Source organism: Emys orbicularis, chromosome 4, assembly GCF_028017835.1.
Source record: "Emys orbicularis isolate rEmyOrb1 chromosome 4, rEmyOrb1.hap1, whole genome shotgun sequence".
Classification (NCBI taxonomy): domain Eukaryota; kingdom Metazoa; phylum Chordata; order Testudines; family Emydidae; genus Emys; species Emys orbicularis.
This window is the reverse complement of record NC_088686.1, coordinates 48,613,291-48,626,688: the sequence shown is the minus strand read 5'-3', so window position 1 is coordinate 48,626,688 and position 13,398 is coordinate 48,613,291. Positions and strand designations below refer to the sequence as shown.

Genomic DNA, 13,398 nt, shown 5'->3' with positions numbered 1-13,398 from the left:
CACATTTCCCGTTTTTCTGAGGTATAAAATATTTTTAAAAGAAGATAAAATTAATTACTTATTAAGCAGCATGGATAGTTATAAAACATTTGTAAAATATTTTTGTTTAAGCAATTTTCATCTTTTAGGAAGATCTGTTGAACACAGAAAGCCGATCTCAAGGAACCGCTAAACAGAAATTTTGAGATCTAGTACACTTTCTGAATTTGGTTACTTTAAATAACTTCTCCACTACATCTCATATCCTTCCCATACATATCTCAACAAAAGTCTATTTGTGATACAAAACACAACAAATTCACCATAGAATTCTGTCGTCCTCCTTTCTTTTACAGTTAAATTCTCAGTTGTAAAAGGATGACTGAGATTTGTGTGGAAGATATTCTTTCAGGTACCCCTCACTCAAAAAAGATAGTAATACTACTATTGTCAGATTATTCCCATAACAAAATTATTCAAGTAATACATTGTATATAAGTAAAAATAAGCTAGACAGGAATTTCTTTGATATATTTATCTTGGAGCAATGCAGGAAAACAGAATCAATGAAATGCCCTAAGCCAATGATTTAAAGGGTGGTCCTATCCTGAAAAATTACAAAAAGTGGCACCTTATTCCTCAGACATGTTCCATGTGTGTTATCACTTTGGTAGTGACAAAATAAAAAACTAACTTGTTAGCACTGCAGAGAGAGCAGCTATCGGAGAGTGGTTATAAGAACCGTTAATCAAGTTTCAACTGCAAGGCCAAATCTATCCCTAGTTGTACAGATGTAAATAAAAACAAATTGGCGTGCAAAATCTTCATTACTAGTGATGTAGAAAGCAACAAACAACTTGAGTTTGTACTCCAATCTAAAGCTGAAGAGTATCGGCAAGAAACAGGAATTGGTAAGAATGAACATTCTAATATTCCATCTAGTCCAATGCAAGATGGACAGACAAAACCCCATAATGCACAATTATACCATGGAAAATGCTTCTTGATCCTAGTTAATAATGAACATATACCCTATCAAGCATGTGAACTGATAAATTTTATAGTTTTAAATTCTGTTCTTAGTCAAATCCAGGTCTTTCTTGGTAACTATTTGCTTCTGTAACCTGTAGCAGTGAGTTCCATCACTTTATGTATGATCTTAATTTCAAATTTGATTTTTAATATAAAGAAGCTTTTGATATGTAAAAAAAAAGAAGCTCTACTGCTTCTGTTTAACCTATACAATGACTAAGATTCTTGCACCTCTCCAAAGTAAGCAGTTCAATTATGTATAAAAGACTTCATATAAAAAAAAAATAATCTCACAGCCATCCCCCACTGTTTATTTTGTTTCCTTTGCCCTTCTTTGGAGAAATGGAACAATCATGTCAGTTAAAACTCCAAACACCAATCTTGTCTGATCCTTTACCCCATCCATCCTCCACTCACTGGCAGCAGTCACCAGTACTCCACAAGAGAAACTAAGTTTTTCCTGTTGTATATATGAATTACACCAACACGGTGTTTTCTTATATCCACCCTTCCAACCCATGCAAGGTGCAGGGGGAAATCACCTATGTTGCTAGGTCAGACGGACCCAGGAGTCTGAGGCCCATGTTAGTAGACTGATCATGGCAAAGGTTGATCTTTGCCCAATGCTGGAAAGGTGAAAGAGGTAGAGTGGAGCCTATAGTATGCTGGAAGAATAGACAAAATGTGTGTGTACTGTATATGGATGGCAATATATGAGAGATTGTGGTCTCTGGCCTGCAACAGGAGGCTCTAGTTGCCAGCCAGGTATATGTAAAACATGTAAAAATAGAGGATTTTGGATTCCAGCCATTCTACTGAATAATTAACAGGCAATCTCTCATCAACATGTGGAAATTATGTAGGAAACTCATTAGCATTAATGTTAATTAAATCCATGCATCAGTGGGAAAACAGATCCATTCAAGTTTAAGGAAATTCCAACATTGCCATATTAGAATGCATAAGTCACTTCTGACAAGTGGTACACCACTTAACTTTTCTGATCTGTGGTGATGGGCATTTTTTCCCCTTTAAGAATAGAACAAGTTTCATATACTAAGAACAGAACAAGTTTCATATACTAAATCTTTCAGATACTGGGTGGCAGTTGAGGAACACATCCCTCATAACCCCTATGTTTGGAGAAGACAACAAAAACCTGTATTATTGTAAGGCATACATGTCAAAACTGGGTTTTGTCCCACCTTACATCCACATTTGAGTATCTAAATTTAATTGCCAGATCAGGATTCTGTAATGAGTTGTTGATTGAACTATGTAAGCTGCACTTAAGTTGCACTGTTTATCCTCACCAATTCCAGAGTATGATCACCATCTTGTTTATAAACTGTAGTTCAAGTTCAACATTACAGAACTAAGATGGTTTTAAAGTGGTAACCAGGTTTACATGTGATTTTCACATGAGATAGCCAAACATTAAATACAGACTTCCACACTTGCAGCTCAAGAGCGTCTATATGCATAATATATTGAACTTGCGAACCAAGTGAGTTGCGAGAGTTGCGAATCGAGTGAGCTGCAAGCAGAGGGAGTTTGCCTAGGAACCGAGCTATGGTGAGTGTTGCATTGGGGGGCTGCGTTGTGAGATGGTGGGGTGAATATCTGAGTGTTTGTCTGCTGTGACCATTTGTCTGACTGGTGCTAGTTGCAGGGACTGTTTGGCTGGGTGTTTGTTTAAAAAGTGTGACTGTTTGACCATGTGGATTGTTTGTTTGAACAGTTTGAACAGCATTTCACTATCACTATCACTGTCCTGGTCAGGTGGTCGATAATAGATCCCTACTGTTATATTCTTATTAGAACATGGAATTACTATCCATGAGATTCTATGGAACATGTGGATTCATTTAAGATTTTTACTTCATTTGATTTTGATTCTACATTTTCTTTCACGTATAGTGCCACTCCCCCCCCCCCCCCCCCCGGCACGACCTGTTCTGTCCTTCAGATATATTTTATACCCTGGAATGATTGTGTCCCATTGATTGTCCTCACTCCACCAGGTTTCTATGATGCCTATTATATCAATATCCTCCTTTAACACGAGGCACTCTAGTTCATCCATCTTATTATTTAGACTTCTAGCATTTGTGTACAAGCACTTTAAAAACTTGTCACTGTTTATTTGCCTGCCCTTTTCTGATGTGTCAGATTCTTTTTTATGTCATCCATCTGCCATCCAGATCTGGAAACTCGAGAAGTGTGCTGCTTGGCTGGAGCTAGAATTCAGGATGTGACAGAGTGTCTGCCAAGACTGATCAAGCCCTTGGACCACTACCCCTTCCTACTTCTCCACGTGGGCACCAATGATACTGCCAAGAATGACCTTGAGCGGGTCACTGCACACTATGCGGCTCTGGGAAGGAGGATAAAGGAGTTTGAAGCGCAAGTCGTGTTCTTGTCCATCCTCCCTGTTGAAGGAAAAGGCCCAGGTAGGGACCATCAAATTGTGGAGGTAAATGCGTGGTTGTGCAGGTGGTGTCGGAGAGAGGGCTTTGGATTCTTCGACCATGGGATGTTGTTCCAGGAAGAAGGATTGCTAAGAAGAGATAGGATCCACCTAACGAAGAGAGGGAAGAGCATCTTTGCAGGCAGGCTTGTTAACCTTGTGAGGAGGGCTTTAAATTAGGCTCACCGGGGGATGGAGACCTAAGCCCTGAGGGAAGTGGGATATTGGGAGGAAACACAAGGAGGAGGGTGCAACAGGGGAGGCCTTCCTGATTCATACTGAGAAAGTAGGGCAATCGGCTAGTTATCTTACGTGCCTGTACACGAACGCAAGAAGCCTGGGAAACAAGCAGGAAGAATTGGAAGTCCTGGCACAGTCAAGGAATTATGATGTGATTGGAATAACAGAGACTTGGTGAGGTAACTCACATGACTGGAGCACTGTCATGGATGGGTATAAACTGTTCAGGAAGGACAGGCAGGGGAGAAAAGGTGGAGGAGTTGCACTGTACGTAAGTGAGCAGTATGATTGCTCAAGCTCCAGTATGAAACTGGAGAAAGGCCTGTTGAGAGTCTTTGGGTTAAGTTTAGAGGTGAGAGCAACAAGGGTGATGTCATGGTGGGCGTCTGCTATAGACCACCAGACCAGGAGGATGAGGTAGACGAGGCTTTCTTCAGACAACTAACAGAAGTTTCCAGATCACAGGCCCTGGTTCTCATGGGGGACTTCCATCACCCTGACATCTGCTGGGAGAGCAATACAGCAGTGCACAGACAATCCAGGAAGTTTTTGTAGAGTGTTTAGTACAACTTCCTGGTGCAAGTGCTGGAGGAACCAACTAGGGGCTGTGCTCCTCTTGACCTGCTGCTCATAAACAGGGAAGAATTGGAAGAGGAAGTAGAAATGGGTGGCAACCTGGGCAGCAGTGACCATAAGATGGTCGAGTTCAGGATCCTGACGAAAGGAAGAAAGGAAAGCAGCAGAATACAGACCCTGGACTTCAGAAAAGCAGATTTTGACTCCCTCAGGGAACTGATGGGCAGGATCTCTTGGGAGTCTAACATGAGGGGTAAAGGAGTCCAGGAGAGCTGGCTATATTTTAAAGAAGCCTTATTGAGGGCCCAGGAACAAACCATCCCGATGTGCAGAAAGAATAGCAAATACGGCAGACAACCAGCTTGGCTTAACAGGGAAATCTTCGGTGAGCTCAAACACAAAAAGGAAGCTTACAAGAAGTGGAAACTAGGACAGATGACTAGGGAGCAGTATAAAAATATTGCTCAAGCATGCAGGGGTGTAATCAGGAAGGCCAAAGCACAATTAGAGTTGCAGCTAGCAAGGGTTGTGAAGGGTAACAAGAAGGGTTTCTACTGGTATGTTAGCAACAAGGTGGTGGTCAGGGAAAGCGTGGGATCCTTACTGAATGGGGGAAAGCAACCTAGTGACAGATGATGTGGAAAAAGCTGAAGTACTCAATGCTTTTTTTGGTTTGGTCTTCACAGACAAGGTCAAGATTAGGCTTGATAAGTTTATGGAGGGAATGGTTTGATGGGATAATGTGATTTTAGTCAAATAGGCATTAACGGGCCATCGCGGGTAAAATGAGAGTCCGGCTGTAGAATCTTGCCTGTATGCTCGGGGTTCTGCTGATCGCCATATTTGGGGTCGGGAAGGAATTTTCCTCCAGGGTAGATTGGCAGAGGCCCTGGAGGTTTTTCGCCTTCCTCCGCAGCATAGGGCAGGGGTCGCAGGCTGGAAGATTCTGTTGTGGGTGAGTCAGCTTTTGTGGCCTGCATCATGCGGGAGGTCAGACTAGATGACCATATTGGTCCCTTCTGACCTTAAAGTCTATGAGTCTATGAGTCAACTCCTAGATTGCTGCACTGGTCAGCACTGTATGGGGAGGAGGTGAGCAGCCCTCAGTGGTGAAAGAACAGGTCAAGGACTATTTAGAAATGCTGGACATACACAAGCCCATGGGGCAGGATGCAATGCATCCGAGGGTGCTGAGGGAGTTGGCTGATGTGATTGCAGAGCCATTGGCCATTATCTTTGAAAACTCGTGGCGATCGGGGGAGGTCCCAGACGATTAGAAAAAGGCAAACATAGTGCCCATCTTTAAAAAAGGGAAGAAGGAGAATCTGGGGAACTAGAGACTGGTCAGCCTCACCTCAGTCCCTGGAAAAATCATGGAGCAGGTCCTCAAGGAATCCATTTTGAAGCACTTGGAGGAGAGGAAGATGATCAGGAACAGTCAACATGGATTCACCAAGGGCAAGTTATGCCTGACTAGCTTGATTGCCTTCTATGATGAGATAACTGGTTCTGTGGATATGAGGAAAAGCTGTGGACATGATATCCTTTGACTTTAGCAAAGCTTTTGATACGGTCTCCCACAGTATTCTTGCCAGCAAGTTAAAGAAGTATGCATTGGATGAATGGACTATAAGATGGATAGAAAGCTGACTGGATCATCAGGCTCAATGGGTAGTTATCAATGGCTCAATGTCTAGCTGGCAGCTGGTATCAAGCAAAGTGCCCCAGAGATCAGTCCTGGGGCCGGTTTTGTTCAACTTCTTCATTAATGATCTGGATGATGGGATGGATTGCACCCTCAGCAAGTTCACGGATGACACTAAGCTGGGGGGAGAGGTAGATACGCTGGAGGGTAGGGATAGGGTCCAGAGTGACCTAGACAAATTGGAGAATTGGGCCAAAAGAAATCTGATGAGGTTCAACAAGGACAAGTGCAGAGTCCTGCACTTAGGACGGAAGAATCCCATGCACTGCTACAGGCTGGAGACCGACTGGCTAAGCAGCAGTTCTGCAGAAACGGATCTGGGGATTACAGTGGATGAGAAGCTGGATAGGAGTCAACAGTGTGCTCTTGTTGCCAAGAAGGCTAACGGCATATTGGGCTGCATTAGTAGGAGCATTGCCAGCAGATTGAGGGAAGTGATTATTCCCCTCTATTCGGCACTGGTGATGCCACATCTGGAGTATTGTGTCCAGGGTTTTTTTTGCATACAGATGTGGTCTGCATACAGATGTGGTCTCATCTCAAAACAGATATACTGGCATTAGAAAAGGTTCAGAGAAGGGCAACTAAAATGATTAGGGGTTTGGAACTGGTCCCATATGAGGAGAGATTAAAGAGGCTAGGACTTTTCAGCTTGGAAAAGAGGAGACTAAGGGGGGGATATGAGAGAGGTATATAAAATCATGAGTGTTGTGGAGAAAGTGAATAAGGAACAGTTATTTACTTGTTCCCATAATATAAGAACTAGGGGCCACTAAATGAAATTAATGGGCAGCAGGTTTAACAAATAAAAGGAAGTTGTTCTTCACACAGCGCACAGTTAACCTGTGGAACTCCTTGCCTGAGGAGGTTGTGAAGGCTAGGACTATAACAGGGTTTAAAAAAGAACTAGATAAATTCATATAGGTTAAGTCCATTAATGGCTATTAGCCAGGATGGATAAGGAATGGTGTCCCTAGACTCTGTTTGTTAGAGGGTGGAGATGGATGGCAGGAGAGAGATCACTTGATCATTACCTGTTAGGTTCACTCCCTCTGGGACACCTGGCATTGGTCACTATCGGTAGACACGATACTGGGCTGGATGGACCTTTGGTCTGACCCAGTATGGCCATTCTTATGTTCTGGGCCCCCCCACTACAGAAAGGCTGTGGACAAATTGGAGAGAGTCCAGCGGAGGGCAACAAAAATGATAAGGGGGCTGGGGCACATGCCTTATGAGGAGAGGCTGAGGGAACTGGGCTTATTTAGTCTACAGAAGAGTGAGGGGGGATTTGATAACAGCCTTCAACTACCTGAAGGGGGGGAGGGTCCAAAGAGGATGGAGCTAGGCTGTACTCAGTGATGGCAGATGACAGAACAAGGACCAATGGTCTCAAGTTGCAGTGGGGGAGGTCTAGGTTGGATATTAGGAAAAACTATTTCACTAGGAGGGTGGTGAAGCACTGGAATGGGTTACCTAGGGAGGTGGTGGAATCGCCAACCGTAGAGGTTTTTAAGGCCGGCTTGACAAAGCCCTGGCTGGGATGATTTAGTTGGAGGTTGGTCCTGCTTTGAGTAGGGGGATGGACTAGATGACCTCCTGAGGTCTCTTCCAACCCTAATCTTCTATGATTCTATTAATTTACTTTCTCGCAGTCACAAGCTACACAAACCTGCATAGTTTAGAACTGTCTGGAGGTTTTCACTTGTCTAAAAAGGTACCACAGAAACAGCTTTACCTTCTACTGGCAAAGGAGGGTAACAATAATTTAAAATTCAGTTTTCCCTTTAGATGTGTATCTGGAATTTACATAATCCCCCTTCCAAAAATTCAGTTCCAGAGAGGGGGCACGAGGCCTCAGTCACTCCCCTTCTCACTGACTCTGAGAAAAATGATAAGGCTTTGAGGTACAGTGGACATTATTTACAAATCTACAGAACTTTTCATGAAAATAAGTTCTTATTCATAATTCCAGCATTTGGGAGGAAGGTTTAAACAAACAGCTTCTGGTGTTCAGTCAAATAGTAAGGAGATCGAAAGCCTGCCCCATAATTTTCATAATAGAGTGACATACCCTTAAAGTTTTACTGGTCCCACCACTGACTATCAAAATAAGCCTTAATATCAAAGCCTCCTACCTACTTCATGAAGCGTCATTGCTGGGGTTTGTTTTCTCCCCTCTCCCCCACACCATTTTAACAGTTCCTTAAAATGAAAATCCACCAGAGCCAAAAAAAGGATCTCTTATTAAAAGTGTTATTTGGGGGTCTGAAGCAGGTTTTTACCAGCATTCCATTTTGCCAGTGACTGTATGACGTATGCCTATTATGACCATTCCAGAGATAGCTTGGTCAGAACATTTCCACTTTGAATAAGCATCTCTTGACCACAGCCAAAACTATTCATATGATCATTTTGAAGTTTTAAGTTTCCTTTGGATTGTCCTGAAGTAGTCAACTGCAATCATCTGATTCAACAGATCAGAGGAGTATCTAAAAATTTAAAGGTGGTCAACAGAAGCTTAAAGGTAAATAATATAACTAACTACAGGATCTTGCTACAGCTTTAGTTTCTCTTTCATATTCTGTCACATTATTAAAACAAAATTAGATTATGCAAGGGCATCATGAGTTATAATAATTTCCTGAGATCTAAAAGGAATGCAAAGTGCATTAGCATTTTGTGCCACCAGACAGACCAACAAGCACTAACAAGCTGAATAAAAGAATTGAATTAACTAACTTAATCTAAGAATTGGTTTTATTTCATAACCATAGATCAAGTTGATCAGAATTTTCTATTATGCATTCCCTTGCTCCATTAGCAACGCTGTCTGCAGATCACATCTCTAAAATACAGGTATTATGAGCTTTGCAATATTTGACAAAGCAGGACTTGGATACTATCCAAAGGAGTAAATAGAGTGCTAGAGGTGAGAATGGAAAACAGAGCATTAGGTCAGAGACAAAGTGGAGCCTGAATTTTTCAGTTTTTTCAAAGGTCTGAATCTGTGGCTAGCATTAGCATTACTGTTCCCTGGAAAGAACGAACGGAAGTGAGGAAATCTGGGTAACTAAATCACTGGAGAAGGAAGGAATTTGCAGCATACATTAAAGCAAAGAGTACAAAAGGAAGTACTATAGACTCATGACTATGTACAGATTCCAAGCAAACGGTCTATGCTTAGAATTCTAAGTTCTTATAGACTAAAATAAGAACTCGGTATTTGAACACAGTATTTGGATGCACAATGTCCCCGATTCCCATCTCTGGTAAATTAAAAGCTAAAATTTTACAGCATTCCCAAAATACACCGCATCTTTTGGACAAAGTGAAATGAGGACATTCAGGGCACCCCCTGGGTTTCTCTGTGTGACAGAGGCCCACTGCTGCCAAATGGCTGTTTAATACAAGCAACTCCTGTCTGAGACCTGACAAATTTACCACACCACTCACTAGCACAAGGGTTGGCAACCTTTCAGAAGTGGTGTGCCGAGTCTTCATTTATTCACTCTAATTTAAGGTTTCGCGTGCCAGGAATACATTTTAACGTTTTTAGAAGGTCTCCTTTCTATAAGTCTGTAATATATAACTAAACTATTATTGTATGTAAAGTAAATAAGGTTTTTAAAATGTTTTAAAAGCTTCATTTAAAATTAAATTAAAATGCAGAGCCCCCCGGACTGGTGGCCAGGACCCGGGCAGTGTAAGTGTCACTGAAAAATCAGCTCGCGTGCCGCCTTTGGCACGCGTGCCGTAGGTTGCCTACTCCTGCACTAGCACATCATTTTTCAGAGGTAGTATGTGAAGTCTCTACTGAAAGCTTGTAACCTATCGATAACCATTGCGAGATGTGTGTATGAGTAATATTTAAAGGAATAATGTAACTACATTGAAAGTTATTCCTTACTGTCTTCAAGCAAAAGTGAGTCCCCAGGGAATAACATGCTCTCGGAGGGCCCATTAAAGCAGAAAGGAGCTGTCTCCCTCCCTGGCTAGCAGAGTACGTACTGTATTGCTCAGTTGTCTACCTTTGCACCAACCCAGAAAAGTCAACGGAAAACCATCAAAGAAACTATAATCATGAAAACCACTTGAAGTGAAAAGGAACAACGGGACAGTGAAGGGATTGCCCTCTCTGTGAATAAAGACAAAAGACTGATTCTGTATGGGGGGGGGGCGGGGGGGGGGAAGAGGAGGACACTCTAGACCCATTCACTGAGGAGGTACCTTGATAAGCAGGGTTGCTTCATGAAAGACTGTGTCCTAGATACTTAGGGCTAGCAAGCACTGTAAAAGACTGAACTTTGAAAATCTACTTTATTAGATAGGAAAGGTAACTATTAATAAGTTTAGGCCTTCGTTTGCATTTTATGATTTTGTTTCGTATGTATCCACTTGTTTCCATCGCTCACACTTGTTCCTATTTGAATCGCTATTCTTTCTTAAGTTTCCTTTTGTTTTACTATAATTGGAACTCAAGTGCTATGTGTGATACAGGAGCGGTGGCCTAACATGACACTAGTAAACTGGGGGACACTGTTCCTTTGGGAACAGAGGATCTGGAATTTCTGTGGGTATTCGGTAGTCAGAGGCTAGATACCACAAGGAGACACTTGGAAAGGACTTGGGAGCTGGGGTGCATCTATTGTCAACATGCAGAGCTGGTATAGCCCAGAGGAGAGTGCTTGAGTGGCGGACAGGCTGGCTGTGTGAGGGAACTAACATCCAGCTGGCAGAAGAAAAACTCCCTTGCACTGGAGGCAGAGGGTAACAAGGTGACTCTCAGTCCTGGGTGCCCCAAGAAGCATCACACTCAAACCAATATAAAAAGAATTTTTTTAAAAGGCTAAATGTGAAAGCCATCTGATCCATAAGAATTAAGTGAAGGGTCCCACATATTCTAGTACATAAATACATATTCTGAGTTTAGTTTAAGATGGATGACAAAAGGATAAAGTAATGCAAAGTTTACTTAAAAATTACATTTTAAAAAGCCATTTCCTCTCTCAGCATTAAAAGGGCATCCAAACTAAACTGTTTTACATCAAACTGAAATGTCCAAACCAATTTAAACAAAAGTTGCATGGATGTACATTTTTATAGATCTACACACACTCTTGAATTTCAAGGGTCTATGCCTAATTTCAGCCTAAAATATTCAAAATAGATCCCCTCAGAAATAAGGTTTTAATGGAATCAGTGGCAAGTACAGACAACGGTAACAGTTGAATAATGTGAATTCTGAAGGAACAGATGGTTCAAGATAGCTTTTCTGGAAAATCCCTTGGTATAAGACATTATAGCCACTGTCTGCAGCTTTGTCAAAAGTAGTAAGCTATTATCTCCATAAAGACCAAAAAATAGTTGCTCAAATGCATTTAAATGACATTTAAGGACAGTGCACTTAGGTTCTTTTTGGGAAAAATAATTCACCTCCTTAACACCATTTAGCATGTTCAGTAAATTATCTGCAACTGAAGTTTCTTAGTCAACATCCTATGCTAGTGAACTAAAAGAAACCAAGGCTCAAAGGTATATTCAAGAATCTATACACAGATCTTGCCTCAATGTCTTGCTCAGTGACAGACTTCCTGTATGAGCTTCAGGCATACTTTCATACCTCATTGGGGGGACTGAAAGGATAAAATCCACTAATAATGGAGAAGGAAACTCAGATAATATGCTAATGAGAGTCATACAGGTACCTAGACAGATACTATAGGCAGCGATACTATAGTCAATGCATGAGATTTTCTATGGGATAGAGATGTTCAAAAAGCACCGAAGGCACTTAGGAGCACAAGTCCCATTGAAAGTCTGTGCCTGCACCCCTATTCTCCATAGTTTACAATTTTATAAAAGTTAACCTTTCAGCTGAAGCTGCGCATGCTTCATATCAGCGCCGACTGAACTTTTTGGAGGTGTAGAGTACATTACATTACTCAGAAATGACCAAACTGATCTTATCCAAGTATATACACAACATGGAAAAACGGATTTAAATCAAAACCCATTTTGGTTTGTATTACCTTAGCATGCTTCAGTTCCAATTCTGCAAGTTCCACTAGATTCTTTCGGAATGCAGCAACTCTTCTTGTTTTAAAGTCTACAAGTTCTGTAAAGTATAATTTGGGATTCCATTAAAAACAGTGTCAGTGCATTCAAGCATTACGACACTTTCCTCGGGGAGGGTGGGGGGTGGGAAATCACAAGTTTAAGACTAAGACCACAACTTGGGCTCAGAGCTATTGCAGCACTGTTAGGGTATGTCTATATTGTAATTAAAAACCTGCGGCCAGTCTTCTGTGCCAGCTGGCTCAGGCTCAGAGTGTTCAGAGTAAAGGGCTATTTAATTATGGTGTAGACGTTCAGGCTCAGGCTGGACCCCGGGCTATCCAACCCTATGAAGTGGGAGGCTGCAGCCCGAGCCCGACATCTATTCTGCAATTAAACAGTCCCTTAGCCAAAGCCCCTCGATCCTGCGTCATCTGTCATGAGCCTGCTGTGCGTGTCTAACTGCAGTGTAGACATACCCTTAGAGAAGAAGCTATTTAAAGTGTGATTGTGCTGGCTTCTCTTAACCATAATTTTCATATATGTAAAGCTCTTTTGGAGTCAGACAGCAGTGTGTGTCCCTTTTAAAAAAAATTAAAATATTAAATTTAAAGTAGGGCTGTCGATTAATTGCAGTTAACTCACGCGATTAACTCAAAAAAATTAATTGCGATTAAAAAAATTAATCGCGATTAATCGCAGTTTTAATCGCACTGTTATACAATAGAATACCAATTGAAATTTATTAAATATTTTGGATGTTTTTCTACATTTTCAAATATACTGATTTCTATTACAACACAGAATACAAATTGTACAGTACTCACTTTAAATATTTGTAATAAAAATTATATACACTGTAAAAATGATAAACAAAAGAAATAGTATTTTTCAATTCACCTCATACAAGTACCATAGTGCAATCTCTATCGTGAAAGCGCAGATTTTTTTCTTACATAACTGCACTCAAAAACAAAACAATGTAAAACTTGAGTCTGTAAGTCCACTCAGTCCTACTTCTTGTTCAGCCAATTGCTGTGACAAACAAGTTTGTTTACATTTACGGGAGATAATGCTTCCCTCTTCTTATTTACAATGTCACCTGAAAGTGAGAACAGGCATTCGCATGGCACTTTTGTAGCCAGCATTGCAAGGTATTTACGTGCCAGATATGCTAAGCATTCGTATGCCCCTTCGTGCTTTGGCCACCATTCCAGAGGACATGCTTCCATGCTGATGACGTGCATAAAAAAAAATAATGTGTTAATTAAATTTGTGACAGAACTCCTTGGGGGAGAACTGTATGCCTCCTGCTCTGTTTTACTGCATCTGCCATATA

The 13,398-nt window shown here is 41.4% G+C and overlaps 1 protein-coding gene across 1 annotated transcript in view; it reads right to left on the bottom strand.

The window, feature by feature from the left end:
• Window positions 1-13,398, bottom strand: part of SNX6 (sorting nexin 6) — a 45,688-nt gene that overhangs the window by 718 nt on the left and 31,572 nt on the right. Inside the window, exon 13 of the mRNA XM_065402617.1 lies at window positions 12,035-12,120. Within this exon, the coding sequence (XP_065258689.1) occupies window positions 12,035-12,120 (86 nt within the window). The remainder of the gene's footprint in view (window positions 1-12,034; window positions 12,121-13,398) is intronic.